Consider the following 19,460-nt stretch of genomic DNA (forward strand, 5'->3'; position numbering starts at 1 on the left):
TGCTTGCCCTCAGAATGACTCCGTGTGAAAAGGGAACAGGTCCCTGACCAAGTACCAGTGGTTCCTCACCGCAAGATCATACATGTGTATAATATAAGTATGACAAATCCGTCTAACCACTGACTGGAACTGCAAGAGGTCCACGCGTTGCTTGCCAAATTCCTGTAGCATATGTAATTTTTTTTTCTTCTTTTTAAGCCACAGAAGATTTAGACAGCAATATTAAAGGAAAAGCCACTGGTCAAAGGAGAGAGGAAAATAGCAGTGATGGTGCCAGCCTGAGGACAGGGGATTTCCACGCTTTGCTCTTGGAAAGACCTGACAGGACTGATATATTTGTTTTAGCTTTCAGCAGGGAACTTCAAGGATTTGGATGACAAAATGCTTAAATAACATCATGAGATCTGAGTTCTGGGAAAGGAGATATGAGAAGTTAATGGTGTTAGTAACCACTGACCTGTCTAATCCCATCGCTGACCTGCACCCGGCTGACTGAATGTATTCCTGAAACCCGGATGTGGTATACAGAACATGGTAAGGTCTTGGGGCAAGAAACCTATTGGATGCAATTCCATAATTTCATGGCTTTTGGTTTCATCGGCTGGGACCAGATGTTCTTCCCTGGCCCCTCCAGCTTCAGTGTCCTCTATACTTGGTACCGTGAAAAAATTGTCACTAAAGCAGTTGTAGTTGTGTCTTTACCAACAAACCCAAAGCATGTCTGATTAAATTTCTTCTTCTTGTTAAATAATGTCTTATTTAACCAGGCATTTCTGCCATCAGGTCTACCCACAGATTCGAATACCTCTGCACAGCTGCTAATGGAAGCCTCCTGTGCTACAGGGAGGCCACAGCCACCCAAAGTTGGGGTTGCTGAAGGCTTTTCATCTGCTCTTCTCTGTTTGCTTTCCACCATCAGATAGCAGGGATCTTCTCTGTTAACACACTCTCACAAAACAGTGAGGATGTGGGCATGAAAAGCTAACATTAGCATGAAGGACTCCCTGAAAAATCAGGAATGCGCACCACCAATTGAAAACAAAGGCAACTCCACATTGTCTCACCAAAGGCATTTACTGCTATACGTTCACATTTCCTATTCTAATAATTCCCTTCACAGAACAACTTTTTTTTCCTATTATTGGAAAATAATGCCACGTAAATATCGAGCAACATTGGTACTTATCAGCAATTCCCAATTAAATAGCCCAGAGACGATTAAGACAATATTCTCCATCCTTTGAAGGTACCTCCCGGCTCCCAGAAATGACGAAGGAGCCTGAACGTCACCCCTTCTACATCTTCACTTTGTCGACTTGTCATCTATGATTGTTCTGACCAGCAGATCAACTCTCCAGTGGTGAGTAATGTGCCTTCACATCTTGTTACACAACATTGATCAATCAGAGGAAGGCAGGTTTGGCTGGAGCTAGTAAGCATTACTTGCTCAGAAAAAGATCCATTTTGAGCTGTAAAAATAGTCAGTCAAATTGCCTAATATGTTATCTGCCTGATGTGAAGGATCTACTCTTTTGAAGGAGAAGTCGATCAACTCTATCCTTTTATGGGACTAAATATAATCAAAGCAGAGATGTGTCTGAAGACATCAACATGAAAAAAATTGTTCCTATAGATTCAGGTCCACCAGTATTAGCAGTAACTGTTTAGCTGTAATTAGCACTGCTTGATCTAAGTGGAGACATGATATTAAGGAAGCCTTCAAAACTTAGCAACGAAACACCACTAAAAACCTGAACCCAGGCAACAGACCACAGCTGCAACCCTCCTGAAAGCTGAAGTTGTGGTTGCTACACCCTGCAGAACAAGTGCTGGCAACGTATTTTTGAGGCAACCACCAATTTGGCGCAGTTTCCCATCTGACTCAGGTGACAGGTACATCAGTTGCTGGCATCAGTTTTTCAGGACTGAATTTCAAGAAAAATCACACACCTCAGAAGGATGCAAGAGCAATCGATGCCTGCGCACTGATAGTAGCACTGAATTAATATGAAAATGAGGTCTTCCTAAACACCTGCAAGAGGAAACCTGCTTGCAGAACAAGCTACCAAAAAAAAATAATAATTACTATTCAGGGAGGTAGTTGTCAGAAATAAGATGGAGGGTGGATGTGTTTATTTATACACAGCAGCTGCAGGTACGGGGTGCAGGTCCCAACATGCTGCCTGGTGTGGTTTCTGTACGCAGTTGTCTCCTTTATGTTCCCAGCCTGCACTCAGCTTCAACAGACAGACGCTGGAGGTTTGTGCTTAGCACTGACGGTTTGTGAAACAGTTCATACAAATCCCAGGGTATTTTTTGCATGCAGCAGGCCAGGTCAGCTCACATCGGTGACGTCAAATTGCATGTAGAAGTCTGAAGCTTCATAGGAAAGACATGGGGAGAAGTGCCTATGGGAATTAGGAGCACCAGTAATTTGTGGTTTCTGGTCTAAGGGCAACTTCTGAGTTCCAAAAAGCCCTCCAAGGGTCAGGCTGCACATCAACAAATGCCAAAATTTGACAGCAACCTTTAAAGGTTTGAGAAGGACTACAGCTGTTGGTGGCTTTGACCAAAACTATAAGATCACTTCTTGGCTTGGTCACCACCCAATGCAAAAGCCACCAGGGTGAACCAGTGCAGCACTGGGACAGGTCCTGACCTCTCACCTCCTCTTCACTTCTCTTGCAGTTGGCTCACAACTGCATGTACTCAATGCGAATGCACTTTTTTGAAGAGCAATCCTTAAGACCTGCTCCTGAGAGAGGGTGCAGGGTCTGAGTGCTGCAGCAGCCGGAGCCTTCACGCTGGAAGGAACGGCTGGAGGGGATGCAGCCACGCAGCCGCAGCACTCCAATGAAAAATTAAATTTCAAGTCAATACGGGAACACACAGCAGAGGAACGAGCCAACCACAATTACCGACTCTTATAGAACAGGAAAGATCTTTCAGTTATTGTGGGCAGCACCAAAAACATCAGCTTGGCAATCGGCACTGCTGGAACTGGTGAAAAGAAAACCACACATGTCAAGACCTTCTGCAAATCCGAAGGGCTGGGCTCCCACCTCCCCAAAAATATGTTGGCAATGCAGATGGAAAAGGCACGTGGAAGGATATGGATGGTCCTAAGGTAGCGAATGGCTTTGGATGGACTTTATTGAAATAAGATATGTGGTTTTAGTTCTCACTCTCTCAACAAAACACAGCACTCAGCTTAGCACTGCACCAGTATTGATATGACTGTAACCTCCTCGCCCGGATGGTTTTCTGCCCTCTTGAGTAGCTCACTGTAAGCCTGTACTTACCTCCAACCATATGCACAACTGTAACACCCTCAAAAAACCCACTGGTGCCAGGACACACACACAGCCCAAACGGTGTCTGCATCAGCTAGCTATTATTAATCAGCATATCTGGCAATGTTTTGCATACTCAAATACAGATGTCACAACACAATGCTATATCTCCATCTCATTATGCACCTCGCTCCCATTGTTTTCAACACACACCAGCGCTCTTCCCAACCCAGGACCATTCACACGAATGGTGGGACCACTAATGCCGCACCCATCTCATTGCTCACACCTATACCTGATGCTGTGTGTCATGGGGATTTAATTCAGTAAACGAAGAAATTCTCCTCCGCGTTTTCCCCTACCAAAACGAACTTTTGAGAAAATAAGTACATTACACAAAGTATTTTAGATGAACACCCTGACATGTTTACCTTAGCCTTTTCTACTGCCTACAAAATGAAAATAAAGGATTACAGGCAAATTATTTAATGCCATGAAGTTTAGTAGTATTTTAAGTGAGGATGACAGGCTTAGCATTCACGTAGAATTTTGAGTAAACAAAAAACCTGCCTTTCTACGCGAATCCTGGTTTTAAGTTACCCAAACTTCAAGTGATTCTTTCATCACTTTTTCCATTCCTATGAGACATGATAATTTTAAATATGGGATAATTTGAGTCTGCAGCTTGAAAGTTTCTTCAAAATGCCAGCTTCTTGCTTTTTGTAGACAGACTGATGACACTGTAGCTAATTTGCTTAATTAGCGACTTACAGAAAGATCTCTCTACGAGAACGTGAAACCCTCCAAGTGAAATGCTTTAAGTGCAGAATCAAGAGACCTTCCATAATGATTGTTTACTCCCATCTACGGTGTATTTTTGGTCCACACCATTTCAATCAGCAGCTCCTGTGATTGATGGCATTATACTTCCTAAATACAAAACTGAACTCTGCAAGAGTTCCAAGTTTTTCCTAGCGGGAGGATGTTGCTTTTTAAAAAATTGTGCTGGGACGGGAAGGAAAGAAGTTAGCACATAAAATAAACACACACATCCAGACGCTGTCGCACAGCCCAGAAGGGGTTTTCCCCTTGATTTCAGCAGCTTTCTTTCTACTGCTCCATCTTTCCTTCCCCCAAGCACTTGGCTTTTGCTCACCACTGCATCCAGGCACACACATCCTTCTTCTAATGGGTGCTCTGGTACCGTGGAGCACAGGGAGAAGGCTTGCACAGATGTTCATTTTGTAAGAAACAATAATTCATGCAAATCCCTGCTCCAAGCAAATTCCACAGTAGTGCATCTTATCACAAGCCAAACAGAAAGTACAAATACATTTGAGAACTGTAAACCTGTACTAAAAGAATTTGCTCTTGTTAGAGCTTGAATCTCCCCCTCTCCCTCCAACAACTCAGCCAGTAAACTATCCGCCGACACCAAACACCTACCAAACCACTAATTGCACCCGTGCTAATAAGAAGTGTAAGCCCCAAGTGCAATATAAAGGAAAGCTTGTGTTAAAATACGATAGACATAACACACCCCACGTTCACCCACGATGCTTTCTTACACGTCTACAGTCCGAATAAATGCAAGAACAAAATCGTGTCCGTGACATTGGCCTCACCAAAATCTCACTGGACTCCGAAGAAGAGCATCCACTTTTGCTATATTTAGGGTATTTGCACATTGCAGAGGTTTGTTATAGTGGTGGGAACTCTGGGACAGCTCTACCACCTTTTCAGGCTCGTAAGTTGAAATGTTATGAGAATGTGTACAGCAAAGCCTGGAAAGGCGTAGGGTTCTCTTGCCTGCATAAAGTCAAGATGGCTTTTGCATCACAAATCACTTGCTGTCTACTTCTGCCCTCCTGGGTTTTTTTGACAGTAAGGGGAAACGTCGACTCACATTTAAGAGTCTTTATGGTGACTATGGGGCAGACCCTCTTTCCGACTACAACATGAGGCAGAGACCAGCAGCAACCATTGCACCACCCTGATGATGCTTCTGAGCCACAACAACCGTGGCAGAAATGACCCAGCAAAACATGAATCCAGATATTAAAGTATCATCAAAACTACTTACAAATACATTTAACTCTGTATGCATTTGTATTTTCTTTTCTAAGTCTGTCCAATAGTTTAGTGCATTTAACATCAGGGATTTTCCTCCATTTCATTAATCAAGAACTGAGTACTCTCTTGCCACATTTGGAGATAGACCAGCTTTCCACAGAAGCTCAAGATGACGAAAATAAACTAATAAAGTATATTTTTAGGGGTTTTTTTTGAGATGGCAAGTTAGAACCTGAATTCCTACTCAACCACTATATTTCAGCAGAACAAAAAAATCCCTGTGCTGAGTGCTCTCAAGTAAGAGTCATGCCCCTTCCAACTCTCACCAACAGAAACTTTATTATCCTTTAGGGGAGGAAGTCGGATTTTTTCCACTTAGTTACATTCCCAGGTAGTTCTTAAATAAGATTTCCCTTCCCCCTGTGTTTAAAGGGACACTTTAACACAACAAGTTAATGCCTTGGCCGTGTGCTGCTCCATAGTGCCATCATTGTGTACTGAACTCTAAAATAGAGCAATGACGGGCCGGCCACCGGTGAGCCTGATTTTATTTCAAGGAGAGGACAAATGCCAAGATGCCAAAATTAACAACGCTTCTTCCTACCTTAATTATCATAAGTAAATCGTCCACCTGCATGTCATTAGGACCCCATAAAGGCTCTTCCAGTGGTGTCCCCTGCAAACAAACAAATAAAAAAGCTTTTAAAACCAGAGTTAAAATTCATCAACATCTTTGGAAAACAGTATTTCTACTGCCACCAGCAAGGTGATTCCAGTTCATGAAGCTTTTCATTATTGCTCACGCTAGAGACACACTTGAAAAAATGAAAATAACTTTTAAATACAGAAGGCAAAACCATGGGAGTTTCCAAGGTTAAAAGTGCTTGTGGGCACTTTTTGGGCAGCAGCAGGTCAGCAGCAGCAGTTACAAATGAGAAGGAGACTCTGACATTCACAGCTTCACTTGCTACATGCACTGCTGTTTGCGGTAAAGCAAGGTTTAGGAGGGTCCACAGCTAGAAGCAGCAGATAATTTTTATCATAGCGAAGGCATCACATTTGCCTTGCGGGTGGGGCATTTGAAAAAGCGGTTCTGTGTATGTTCATTCATTCCCACCCCAAGGAAAGAGGTCAGAAAGCCACACTGAAGTCACCAGGACTTTTGATGGCCTGTCAGTGAGACAGCCACCAGCGGACTTCTCCAAGCCCAAACATCTCTGGACACAGACTTTGGCTGCAGGATCAAGTGCAATCCTACAGGGAACAGGCTGAAGCTTGTCCCTGCGGTTCAGGTGACCTGCAGTGATGTTTGTGATGTTTTCACACCTCTGCACAAACCAGCCTCCCTCTCCACCAGCTCTCGGATGTGGGTTCCTCAGCTCATCATCAGAGCTGCACTGCAGGGGCTCACGGTTCACTCATGAAGTCAGGATTATTCCCAGTTTATTCCCACTTTTACATGACAAGCCAAGTCACTCCCACTCTGCATCTCTGTTCTCCCTCCCAAAATATTTTTTACCTACATCACCTTTGAGGCAGCAGCGGGCTCCTTGCAGGAGTTTGCAGAACCAACCCCTCCTTTCATTAATCCCATCTTCTGGGCTGATGCTATAAATTATGAAATTAGAGACCTGAGGCAGTTCTAGTTTTAGAGTTGAATATATTTAACCAAATTAATATTTTTTTCCTATAGACATCTTTTCTCCCCAGCCTTGGGCAGGATGTGACCCAGCCATCTGCTCTGTCGGTGCCAAGTAGCTGCGTAGCTCAGACACAATCCCTGGGTGATCTCCTCGCTGCTTTTCATCCTACTCAAGTGTTGACTCGAGCACTTGTTCAATTAGACAAGTCTCAGCACTTCAATCAGATGGGCGCACAAGGCTGATTTCTACCTTCACAGAGAAGAAAAAATCTGATTTAGTTGAGTATGATAGAACCAGGAGCTTCAAAGCAATGAGACCTGGAGATCATGTCGGCTCTGAAGTCTGCCAGCATCGCTGCTTAACCCGAGCAGACCACCAGCAACCAGCAACTTCCATTTTAAGAGAGGTTGAGAGAGAGCAGATTAAAAGACATTAGATCTGGCAGGGAGGAGGAGAGCTGCGTTACATTCCTAATATTCCTTTTTTAAGGCAACCCCAGAACGGCTGAGGCGTCTGCTTTCTCTTGTCTCTGGCTCAAAGTGAGCAATCCAACTCCCGAGGTGCCAAACTTGCTGGTCCCCCCATACCACTTGCATTTTTGTCCTTATGATCCAGCGTTTCCCAACACCTCCCAGAAACGCTGCTGTCCTGGGGCAGAAGGGTCTAGGGGCTGCAGAAACACAGTCCAGCCTTCAGCCTGTCCTCTCCTCCCTATGCAATGGGGATGAGGTCCTTCTGTCCTTCAGTTAGCTATATGCATTTAAACAAAGGGGTAAATTTACAGGACCAAATCAGGAAGTTGGCGTAAGCCACTGTGCTGTCAATATTTTCATGGTCAATTTATTCCTTCATTCACAAAGCTGCCAGATTCAAAGTGCAGCCTTGGACAGTACTGAGAAGTGCAAGAAAAGTTGGAAGACCTTGCATTCACCTCCAGCTTTAGAAAGCCTTGATGGAACAAAAGACTCTGCTGCCGTTATTAGCATCATCTGAGAGCTAAAAGGGAATCGGCAACGAAGATGAGTTTTTACAAAGCCTGGAGCAAGAGACATGCAGTGTACGCTCATGGCTCCTTCCAGGATGAGGCCGACATCTTGCTGAAGGAAAAATAGACACTGGAAGGTAACGAAAAAAAGCAAATGTAAAGGCAGAATGAAAACAAAAGAGCTTATAAAAGTCAAAACAACATGTTTGAATGGGCTTTAGAGCAGGCTGCGCCTTCAGATGGCTGTAAAAACAGATCAGTACCAGAAGAGAATAATTCATGATGCATGACTTGCAGTGAGTCATAAACCTCATTCCTTTTGACAGGTAAGGAGTGTGGTGCAGGCATGCACTCAAGTCGCTCGAGTATGTAAGAGCAGAAACATCTTACGTTATAAATGCTTACAAGAATATCTTACATCCACATCTGTTCTTAGAAATTAGTCATACGGCCTGCGCGTAGAGGAAACACGACTGCCAAGTGCAAACGTACGACAGAACTGAAAGGAGGTGGCGTGTCCCACATTTGGCTGTTTCAGCCCTGTCCACACAGAAGCCTTTCCTCTCGTCTGCCGTCCCCCAACCCCACTGTGCCCCAACGTGCCAGCAATGTAATCTGCTTGCCAGATAATCCTCCAAAAACATGGTATCCTGAGGATCTGGTGCAGTCAGCTGACTGCGGTAAGCTGTGGCTGCAACCTACCAGCCTCAGGAACAGTATGATCACTATTTGTAATTATTATTTGTATACGTTAGTTGTATATGTTTGGATGAAAGAAGTTATAGCACATCGTGAGTAAGGAAGGCACACTAGCTACAGGAAGGAGCTTCCATTCTCTACAGCCAAAATTTAGTTTTCCAAGTCCAGCAGCATTGGGAAACCCAACACTGACCTGATCCAGGTGTTTCTGGGCAATGCTGTAACATAAAGCTGCTTCAGAAAGAGCTTCAGTTATGAAAGAGACCCTTGGATTCAGCAGCCAAATGTCTTCCTGTATGGTGCTGTGCTGAAAGATTAGACTCCTTCGCAAACCTTGCAAGCAAGGTGAAGGAGAAGGTCTACCTTGTGCTCTCGTATTTTAGATTCACAGTTTTATTGGTAAGAAGTCAGGTGAATTGGTTTTGTTTGTGTTTTTATTTAAACTGAGAAATGGAAGATTAAGAGCTGTGTGCTTGCAAGCTCACCTGCAGGCTTCATCACCTGGAGATGAACTGGTCCAAGGGCTGGACCATTGACTGGCAAAGTGCAAGTTAATGACAGGAGAGAGTTCAACCATGCTGAAGAAATAACAGAGGAAGCTTATCTCACAGCACTTGAGAGTCTCAAAACTGCTGCTCTCTTGCTGGCTTCCCATCAACAAACAGGAAAATGCTAAGGATGGTGAGTTACGTACTTGGGGATGAACAGCTTCTACTAATACAGTGGTGTCCTGACACCTCAGCTGTGGTCAGAGCCCTATCATGAGCTATAAAGAACTGTAGGATGTTCCCTCCCTGAAAACGCAATTACATCTGCAAACAGTACCTGCAAAAAGCCGTCCGGGACCATGAGAAAGGTGCCATTCCTTGGTGTTTCTTCTTTCCCAGAATAGCTCAAGCAGAAGGTCAGTGACCATGCTGGTAGGAGAGCTTAAACCCAATTCACAGCCTGGTACCCTGTTTCATCCACTATGTTAAAGCTGCTAAACCTCTGCAGCCAGGTTGTGCCATCCTCTGTAGCAAACAGGTATACTTAAAGTCATGGGAATTAATACTACTTCGGTGGACACGGCGGACCAGCAGGCACCCAAAATGAGTTCACTCAAGCTGCACATTTCTGTGCGGGATCATTCTGCTCGCTATGGAACAATGATATGGCGTAACACCATTGCTTTTATAAAAACGAGGAATACAAGCTCACGACGTAAGAGGTCTCTTTTGGAAGAATCCTGCTGAGAAAGTTATGTGGGAACGGCCACACTAGGCGGGACTTCAGACAACAACAGCAGGTTTGTTAATTGAAACGTTAATGGTATAAAACATTACGCACAAAAATGTTCAAGATCTGGAGTTGGCAAAGATGGCCTACAGTTATAGGACTCCTCCATCTCTATTAAAATAATTAGAATAAAAGTAAGGCAGGTATTAGTTGGCTAGACAGCCCCAAATCCCACCGCCTGTGTAATCCACCTGAAAGCCAAATGTATCAAGGCAAATTAAAGCTGCCTTTAATCCATGCAAATCTCAGCACAGGAATCTTTTATTCTTTTACCTCCTGCCACGAGTTTAGTTCTGCCCCACACCCCTTCGTGCTGCCAGAGCTGCGGGAACAAAACAACACAAAGCTCCGTATTTTAGTAATATGGAGAAGAAATTTTGGACCTTTCACACATTTTGGGGTGGATGCAGCTTTAGGCTTCCCTGGTTGGGTTGAGACTGAACCCTATTCTGCCCATGCTTGGTTTAATCATATGTATCGACACACATAAATTAGGGCAATTTGTGCATAAATTAGGCAGCATCATTATGCTAATTGGGATGGTATGATTGTGCAGAGTGTGTTTGCAATCTGCCACAATCCTCTGGGACAGCGCTGTGAGTGAGCTGCTGCATCTGAAAAGGCTGGTGCTCCGCTGGCATCCTGCTGTGGCAGCGACGGCCGCACGATGACCCAAAGCAAGCCTAAATAATGCAGGAGGGGCAAGGAGACCTGTTGGGATTTGCTTCGTCTGAAAGGCTGGTTTCTTCTGTAAGCTGTAATGCCACCCTCAGAAAATAACTCTACTTCCTAAACATCGCATCCTAACCTCCCTTGCGATGCATGGAACAGGCTGATTTACAGATGGGGGCAGAGAGAAGCTGCTATAAAAAATAAACGACCAAAGTACAAACATCAAGGTGCACGCAAGACAAATAAAGAGCAGGAGACTCAAATCTCTGCACTTTGCTATATCAAACCTAACACAAAGAAACAAGTCATCCTCACAAAAACCAGAGCCGCTGCACTTTACCCCTTCCAGGCCCCACCTGAATTGCAACAGAGGTTGGGATGCTCGCTGGGATCTGGAATGTATCAGAGTATCCCTCACGAACCCTGCCCTAAAAGAAAAAAAACACCTAAATCTTACCAATTGAGTGAACAAGGATAATGGAGGAACAAATAAACTGCAAAATGACAGCTTCTCCTTTTTGAGATTCAGCTAAATAGCCATACACGAGCAGATCTACCTAGTGTAGGTAATTATCAAGGTAGACCTTCAGGGTCTCCTACCAAAACATGGATTTTTTTAGATATCCTACAGGTATCCTGTAGCCTGAGCCCTGAACACCTGCAGGGCCGTGGTTGTTGTCCCTGTGCAGGGGACAGCATTGCGGAGCTGCCAGTGATGCTCAGCTCCAGCTCCGTGGGCTGGGGGTGGGTCTGGTGTTGCACCGCAACTCCCTCCTCCTTATGCGCACCAGGGGATGCTCCTGAAGTCATTCAATTTTCCTACCACAACTGGTCTCTAATTTAGCTGCCAAAGGGGATCACTAAGATGAAAAACCCTACCTGCGGGACTTGAGCTCTTTCCCTTCAGAGGGTTTATTCTCCAGGATCCAACTAAGATTTTTCCTCTGACAGACATGCTGGCACTTTTCCTGTCTAAAAAACATACAGCAGAAAAGCACCAAGTGCTAACCTACCACTAAAAGCATTAAAAAAAATCAACTTTGAGGAAACTATATGGTAATACTCACTGTGCCACGGGTGAGAGCAAATACAATACGCTCTGTACAGAATGAAGTAAAAATAATCAATTTTCAGAGAATAACTGTGCTTAAATACCAAATCCACCCAGAAACAGATGCCCAAGTGAAAGGTTTTTAATGCCTTCAATGTCAGCGTTCCTGCACTTTTGCACTTCTTTGCTGCTTCAACCTTATAAATATCAAGAGATGGTTTTTACAGCAGCACCCAGAAGCTGCCCGGCTGCAGCCCAGGGACAAGCCATGCCTTGCAGACCTCCTGGGCTGAAAATATTACAAAAGCCTGTGGAGGTATCTGGAGGAATCGACAATCAAAGCCACAAATCCTGTTTACAAGCAGGCACAGTGAGCACCCCAAACTCAACCCAAGGCAAAGGGTGCAGGGCTAAAATTGAGTTATTGCAAGAAAGGGAAAACAAAAGGTGAAAGGATAAAAATACTAAAAGGGCAGGGGCACAGGGGAATCGGGGGGTGCTCCATAAGCAGCAAGACCAGGGAGCAAAATTGAGCTGTCCCAGCTGCAGGGCCAAAGGAATTAGCAAGGCACAAAGCAAAAAACCTGCAGCCAGCTTCCTTCTGCTCTTCTGCAGCTTCCCTCGAGCACAAGTGGCGGGGTGGCGGCTTTCTTTCACCCCCATCTTTAAGCAGAATCCTCCCCGAGTAGTTTAGAAGTGAAAACAAACTCATCTCTTCCTTCCTAAGAAGTAATGTGCATACTGGCATGGGCCAGCATCAGCGCTTTAGCACCCAGTAATTGCCAAGCCCCTCTCAACACCGAACACCTTGTCACAGCAGCAACTTTGAAAAATCTTCTCTCCACCCTTTGGTGACAATTAGTTTAAGTCTGTCACTAGCAGATCAGTTTTGGATTGCAACTAAGCCAAAGCAACAGGAAAAGGTTTCGTCCAAAGACTCTTCATAACAAATCAGTTCAAAAAAAGAAAATACAAAACATGAGCTGGCTGCACCATCAGTTTGAACAGTTTCTGCTAAGAAGGGAATACAGCAAGATTTAAAGAACAAGTTCAATAAAGTTATTCTTCACTGTTTTATATCCCCTTAAAGCATAAGACCAGTTTGGTTTTGTTTCCATCACAAACAGTTTATTTAATTGTTTCTAATGGTAGCACAATGCGGAGACCCGGCGTGCGAAGCTGCCCTGGCCCCTGCCAGCTCCGCGTTAATGGCACAAGGCGCTGATCTGCCTCACTATGGCAATTCCTGTAATTCAAGTCTGGCAAACAATTCCTAGCCTGAAAATGGGACAGCATCCAATCGTTATCTCTTTCTTGTAAAAAAGAATTTAAAAAATCCAGCCTATTTACTCTACCTGCCTATTTACTGTACTGGCAGTACCACCGTACAGGCATGACAGCAACAAATGCCGCCAGTTCTTGCAGTTTTGCCTGTTGATGTTTCTCCTTTCATCCCAGCAAAAAGCATGTCAAAGCTAAACGAGCAATCAACAGCAAAGAAAGCATCTGGTTTCTTCCCTGACAACTGAACAAGCCGGTAGTTTTCAGAAAGTAAAGCTTTCCTACACTTCTAACGCACGCAACTAATTCTACGGTTGGACTCAATGATCTTAAAGGTCTTTTCCAACCTAAATGATTCCATGATTCTAATACGCAGTAGCCTTAATTTTTGGTGCCGGTGCTTCCATAGATCCTCATATATCATAACGTTTCTAACCTCCACTCATCTGGACTAAATGACCCTAGGATTTCCATCCCCCAAAATAATTTATTAAAGACAAAAAAAATAATCAGTTTTCCTGTAGCAGCATTAATTGTGGACTAATTCCATCCCAGTGCAGACACGAAACCCTGGCTAAACACACGAACCCAGCATATCGCGCCCAAACTTACGTGAAAGGGTTTTGTTTGAATGGTTTCGCTCACCGCGACACACCTGATAAGAGCCTGCAGCACTGACACACCCAGAGATAAACCAGACGGGTTCAAATCTTCAAACCCCAATTAACGCATCCTGAACACAGGAAAGGGGGAAACAAATGCATAAAGAAAACATGCCATGCGTAACAAGACCGTTTCCCTTGGCAAATCTTGCTGCTTTCCTTTCCTCGCCGTATCTGCGTGCACATGTAGAAATCATTCCCTTGCATTTTCCGAGGTACCTTCTGGCTCCGCTCCCACGGATGGGCTGCAGGGCTGATGCCTGAGTTCTGGAGCAGCAGTACGGCCAGGAGCACCCAGCACAATCTTCTTTTGGTGCTTGCAAAATTTAGGTCTCACTGTTTCTTAAGAATACTGGAAGATACAAGGAGATAGGGCAAAGTTGTTTGAAAAGAGGCATCCTCTACAAATTGAAGTGATGGGAGAAAAAAAAGACACCCCGACATGCAGAGGTGGTCACTGACCCCAAGAGCCACGTATGGGGAAGAGAGGAAATGCACAACTGTATGCGAGAGGCGTTCATCAGTGATGATTTGATAGTCAAATATTGGCATATGGGCTGATACGGATATAAGTAGATATGTAAGCAAGCTGTGACCCTACCTGAACGCATGTTGGGCAGGCACATCAGTGTCCCTGAGCTCCGTGCCAGGGACTCTCTAAAGCTACTGAACGTGTCGTACACAGGGCAACGTGCAGCCCGGTTGCTGAGGTCTCCTTTCTAAACTAGCAAAACATTTGCACCCTTTTTATTCCTCTTCCTCTTTTGACTTCCGTAATGAATAAACATACTTACGAAGGAGGGAAAAAAACCAACCCCATTTGCACAACTCAGTCGTCCTCTGCACAGCCCGGGTTTGCTAGGAGCAGCTCGGAAGTGGTAATAAGGCATGGGATGTTTTGCAGCGCAATGGGGACACGAGCTGCCATAGGGCAGATGGCACAGGAGCACCACGCACGCTGCTGACGAGGCCAATTTCTGCTGGTGGCTTGGGGCTGACTTTGTTTTCAGGAGGGTGTGCTAATCTGAGCTACTCAAACAGGGCTGTCGGGACATACAACTTATTTACAGGATCCTATACGCTTTAGGAGTGAATGAACACAGCAAACTGGCATTCATGCTTCTCATCCCTAGATTCACCAAATGTTCTAGAAAAAATATCCCACATCCCCATCAGGCTGTTGGCTTGTCTGCTTTTGAATTCAGGAATTTCTGTGTCTGATGAAGAGGATACATGGGCTGCTCCTTACCCACATGCCAGCCCAGTACCACAAATGCAGCTGCACGCTCAGTTGCCACCACCTGCTCTGCTCACGAATGCAACTCACCACGATGGAAACCTCCTCGTTCCTGCCAAGAGAGGTTTAATTTTCGTGATCCATGCATTGGGTTTTCCTCCCTATCATTTCACCAAAGGCGAGCCCAAAGACTGCCCAGTCACCGGGCAGAGCTTTAGCTGCTCAAAGGTGATCAGGAGCTGTTTTTAAGGCAGATCCACGTGATGCAGCTTGCGTGATGGAGTCAAGCAGCAGTTTCGGCTGAGATTTCTGAGCACACAGGTGGCAGAGCTGGAGCAGAGACACCGAGCGACCCTTCAAGAAGCAACCCAAGAAACCAGCTCCAGCCAGATTTCTAAAAATGGTTATAGCATTTGACAGCGATAGGATGTTCTTCATTCCTCTGCACAGATGGATTTCTGAGCTTTGGTTATAAATACAACAATATTGTAGTCGCGATGGGATATTGTGCTTTTGTCCTTCGGGTTGCAAGTTCAGAGCTACAGCAAGTCATGCTGCTCAAAAAGCAATGGCTCCTTTATGGCTGTCATTAATGCTTGGATTCCCCAACACCTTTCTGGTTGGGCAGGGTTAATGCAACAGCCCTGGCCCATCTTTGAGAGCCAGCGGTCTGCATTGTGAGATCTGTTGTCAGTTATCAGGACACCCTATTACACACCTCTGCGGCACCCTGACCCAGTCCTGCTCCGTTTGAATGTCAAACAAACCTCTGGCAGAGATGATAGCGCAGAATAAGGCTTTTAATGAAAGCAATAGCTAAACTTGGAGGGGGGCGGAAATTAAGCCACAGCAGCAGAGACCAAAGGAAAAAGGGTTTTCACTTCTGTCACTGTCACTGCACCACTTCAGTGAGTTCATGGAATAGTTTCACCTCCAGGCTTGACTATGAGGCTCTGATTTTAGATTCACTGTCAAAATAAAGTTTGCAAATAAATCCACTCAGTTTTATATAGAACAAGGAACTATCAACATTTTTTTTGCTTCTATTTATTTATAAATGGCTTGAAACGACACACACCTATAATAGGGGCTGCCCTAGCACTAACTCCAAAAAGGCAAGGGACCGACTCTTTGCACGCTGCAAAAGCAGGCTTTTATTTCTTGTGGATCACTTAGCACTTTGCACTAAAGAATAATGTTGCCTCTGTTGTACGTTTTAGGCTGGATAAAATTCACAGTTTTGACACACACACCCCCAAACACCACTGAAGTCCATGGTGACTCAGCGGACCTAAGGATCAGGAGAATTACAGGACAAAATCCTTAACATGTTTAAAAGCATTAAGAATTGGTAAGGTGCTATTATATTACAGAAGGGCTATAGGGCAAAATTCTGGAGACACAACCCTGTAGGAGTCACCTCCTGGTCTGTACCGCCCAAATTCCCCCTAACAGTCAAAGACCCAGGACCCGATTTTTTTTCTGCCAGTTTTTGATGTTTCTGTTGGAGGGATACAGTGGATGGCAGGACATAACCTGTGAGACTCATCATGCTGATAGTAAGATCCCTGCGACATCACATGAGGAGTCCTACCATGGGAATTTTGTAACCTTTGGACACATTGAAGATGGAAAGCGGAGCCAAAAGTCATGGATGAGACCTCCTCATGGATGGAAAAATCTTTGACTGAGCTGTGGTGCCAGATGTCACGTGCAGCTGTAGGACTTTTCTTTAATCCATCATGGTGATCTCCTGCAGTCTTCAGATGACAGAACGCAAGAGGGCTTGGTTTTCTTCAGGGGTTTCTGCTTTGTTTCATTAGTGGAGACCCTGCTTCAGCAGTAAAGTAAGCCATATGGTTCTCCGGAAGTCCTCTCCGACCATGGTATTTTTTGTTTAAAAATACGAAATGCTCCTTTAAATGGTTGTGCTTGGTTTTTTATTTAAACCCACAGGTTTTTAGTTCAAATTTGCTCAGGTCCTTCACCCAAGCAAAAGCAAGCCTCCAACCAGGATTAACTCTCCACACAGATTATCACATTCCTACTTTACACTATTTGTTCGACACAATTCATTACCCAAGCTTTAAAAGAAAAAAATAGCAGCAAAGGTGCCAAGTACTCAGACACCCACTATAAGCATAATGCTTGGCTTAAGCATTGCAAACTCTGAAACCCTGGTGCAGCCAAATTTGAAAGTCTGTAAGTTATAAGTAGGATGATTGGCAGGAGCTACATCAAGTGCTGGACCAGATACAGCTTTAGGCAGCCAGTGCAGCTCTCAGCATCGCACCCACCAGGCTGGGATGCCCTGTGGAAAATTAGGTGCCTTGGTTAGAAGCGTAGGAACTCCTACCCCACAAAGAGGCTCCCGCCCCATCTACTGGACAAACCTGTGGAGGGAGGGTGTGTGGGAAGCACGAGGGTGACAGATTAAGCAGCTGATTTGCATGGAAGAGGTTTCTCTGGCAGGGCTAAATGTGGTTTTTTTCCCCCATAGATCATGCCTCATACTGCAATAGGCACTAAGGAAGTGAAACACGTTTCTGCGGATCATATGATGGTCAGGCACTCAGTGCTTGAGACAATCTTCCAAGTAGGAAGCTTCTCAGTAGGAGGCACTGGAGCAAGAGCAGAAGCTTAGCTTTGGCTCTAAGCATGAGTGTAGCCCAGGCATAGTCTCACCATCACATCTGATGGAGACCCTTGAGCAGTGAAACTTAACCCAGCTGCCGCAGGGTCCAGGACAGAGTCAGAAGACTTTGTGTGTTGATAGGTCCAGCCTACCAGAAGCATCAGCTACAACAGGCATTAATAAGACAGGCTACAATGAGATATCTAAATCTAACTCTCAAGATACGTAGCTGTTCTTTCCCAAACCCCAGACTTTTCACAAGCCTAAGGAAAAACAAAGAAATCCATCTACCACCTCTTAGGGAAGGTACATGCTCCAGGTAAGACAGACTCCTGGGAAAAAGGAGATTAATTTTCTTTTTCTATTTCCACTACTAGCCTGCAGCATTAACAAAACCAAATTGTTTTACCCTAATCTATCCCTGTTTTCCTTACCATCCTAAATCTTGTTTAGTCAAATGAAGGTTTTCCTGCAGAAACTTTCATTGATGGCAGAACAACAATCTGCGAGCGAGGTACACCCAGGGTTTGCATCTGCATACATGTAATCAACAGCAAAGCTTCCAGCATTTCAGAGCACAGGTTTTGCAGCAGCTCCAGCTGGGACTAAGTGCACTTGCGTTCCCACAATACCATAACAAAACAAAATTGAGAAAAACCCATCTCTATCTCCGATACCTGACGCATTAGCAGATTATTTCTTTTATTTTGCTTCTCATAAATGACATAATGATTTTCAGGGCCTTTTCCCTGAGCTGAACAGCTGTTCCTCCAATGTTGTTGAAATACACAAGCTAGAAGTTCTCTCTATATACACTGTTTATTCTGGTTGAATTTAGTTAGGAAACTGCCATATTTTCAAGCACTAAGTGCCAGCAAAAACTGAGAACAAGAAAACATCATTCAAGTGCCAAGATGTTACAGATATCATACAGCCAACCTTAAAGATGCAAAGGAACTTCGGAGCTGAGTAAAGGTAAAAAACTGCTCAGAGGGAGATGCGTACTTACAGGCAGGATTAGGAAGCTCCAAGAAGGCCGATGGTGAGGAAAAGACATCTTTGCACTGTGCAGAAATATTCTGTATTATCCCAAGTGACACATGGCAGCTGTAAAAGCTTTCTAGAGGAATAAGAAGGCGATGCACACACACATTCAAAGCTGCTCTTTTCCTCTGAGACTGTATGATTTAAACAGGAGAGCGATGGTGGCTCAGAAACCCTGCACGCTCCTAAAGAGTTAAAATGGCATGATTAAAATTCTGGTAGAGTATATTTAAATTGCAGGGAAAGCTGAGCTTGTCCAACTGGATAGTCAGACCGCAAGTTCCCCCAAATAGGGCTTTGATTTTCCAACACAGCACCCAAAATCCTCTTCTGCTTTTATAGAACACATGTGGAATCACGCTCCCTTATTGCACAACACGGCTTGAGGAATAATTCCAGGTATACAGGTATAAACCGGAGGTGATCACTTTGGAAGGACTGAGAATTTCACCGGCAATAGAGAAGATTACAAGCCTGGTTCATGGTGGCAATGCTGCATTGAGAGCTACCCACAGCAGTAACATCTACTGAAGCAAGGCGGCTGGTGGTTTCACTCAAGCACAACACTCAATGATAAAGAAGTATGAGCAAATATCTGAGAAAAACATTGCAAGCAAGTAGCTTTTGTGATCCATACAACCAAACCTGGGACTCATTTATTGGAACCATGTTGTTCTCCTTTTCCAGGCGGTACTTTTGGGCTGCAAGGTCAGCCTTGTTTCAGGGACAAACTTAGAGATGGGAAGCTGTCCACACCTTTTGTGTCCATGCAGCCCAGGTGTGGACCACCGCTTTCAAGTCCACTGCTTTTGTCAGCCATACTTCAAAATACGCTGCCAGGGTGAAATAAAACCTGAATGCATTTTGCTTAGCCTGTAACAGGCAGGTCAGCACCAGGAGGGGAGAT

The 19,460-nt window shown here is 44.6% G+C and overlaps 1 protein-coding gene across 2 annotated transcripts in view; it reads right to left on the reverse strand.

Annotated features, from left to right (window-relative positions):
* Positions 1 to 19,460, reverse strand: part of PTPRA (protein tyrosine phosphatase receptor type A) — a 125,707-nt gene that overhangs the window by 61,059 nt on the left and 45,188 nt on the right. For both annotated transcript variants that reach the window (XM_063336018.1, XM_063336019.1), the window contains exon 3: positions 5,971 to 6,042. In XM_063336018.1, coding sequence (XP_063192088.1) covers positions 5,971 to 6,003 — 33 coding nt within the window. In that variant the 5' untranslated portion in view covers positions 6,004 to 6,042. The remainder of the gene's footprint in view (positions 1 to 5,970; positions 6,043 to 19,460) is intronic.

The sequence above is a fragment of the Chroicocephalus ridibundus genome, chromosome 5 (genome assembly GCF_963924245.1).
Source record: "Chroicocephalus ridibundus chromosome 5, bChrRid1.1, whole genome shotgun sequence".
Classification (NCBI taxonomy): domain Eukaryota; kingdom Metazoa; phylum Chordata; class Aves; order Charadriiformes; family Laridae; genus Chroicocephalus; species Chroicocephalus ridibundus.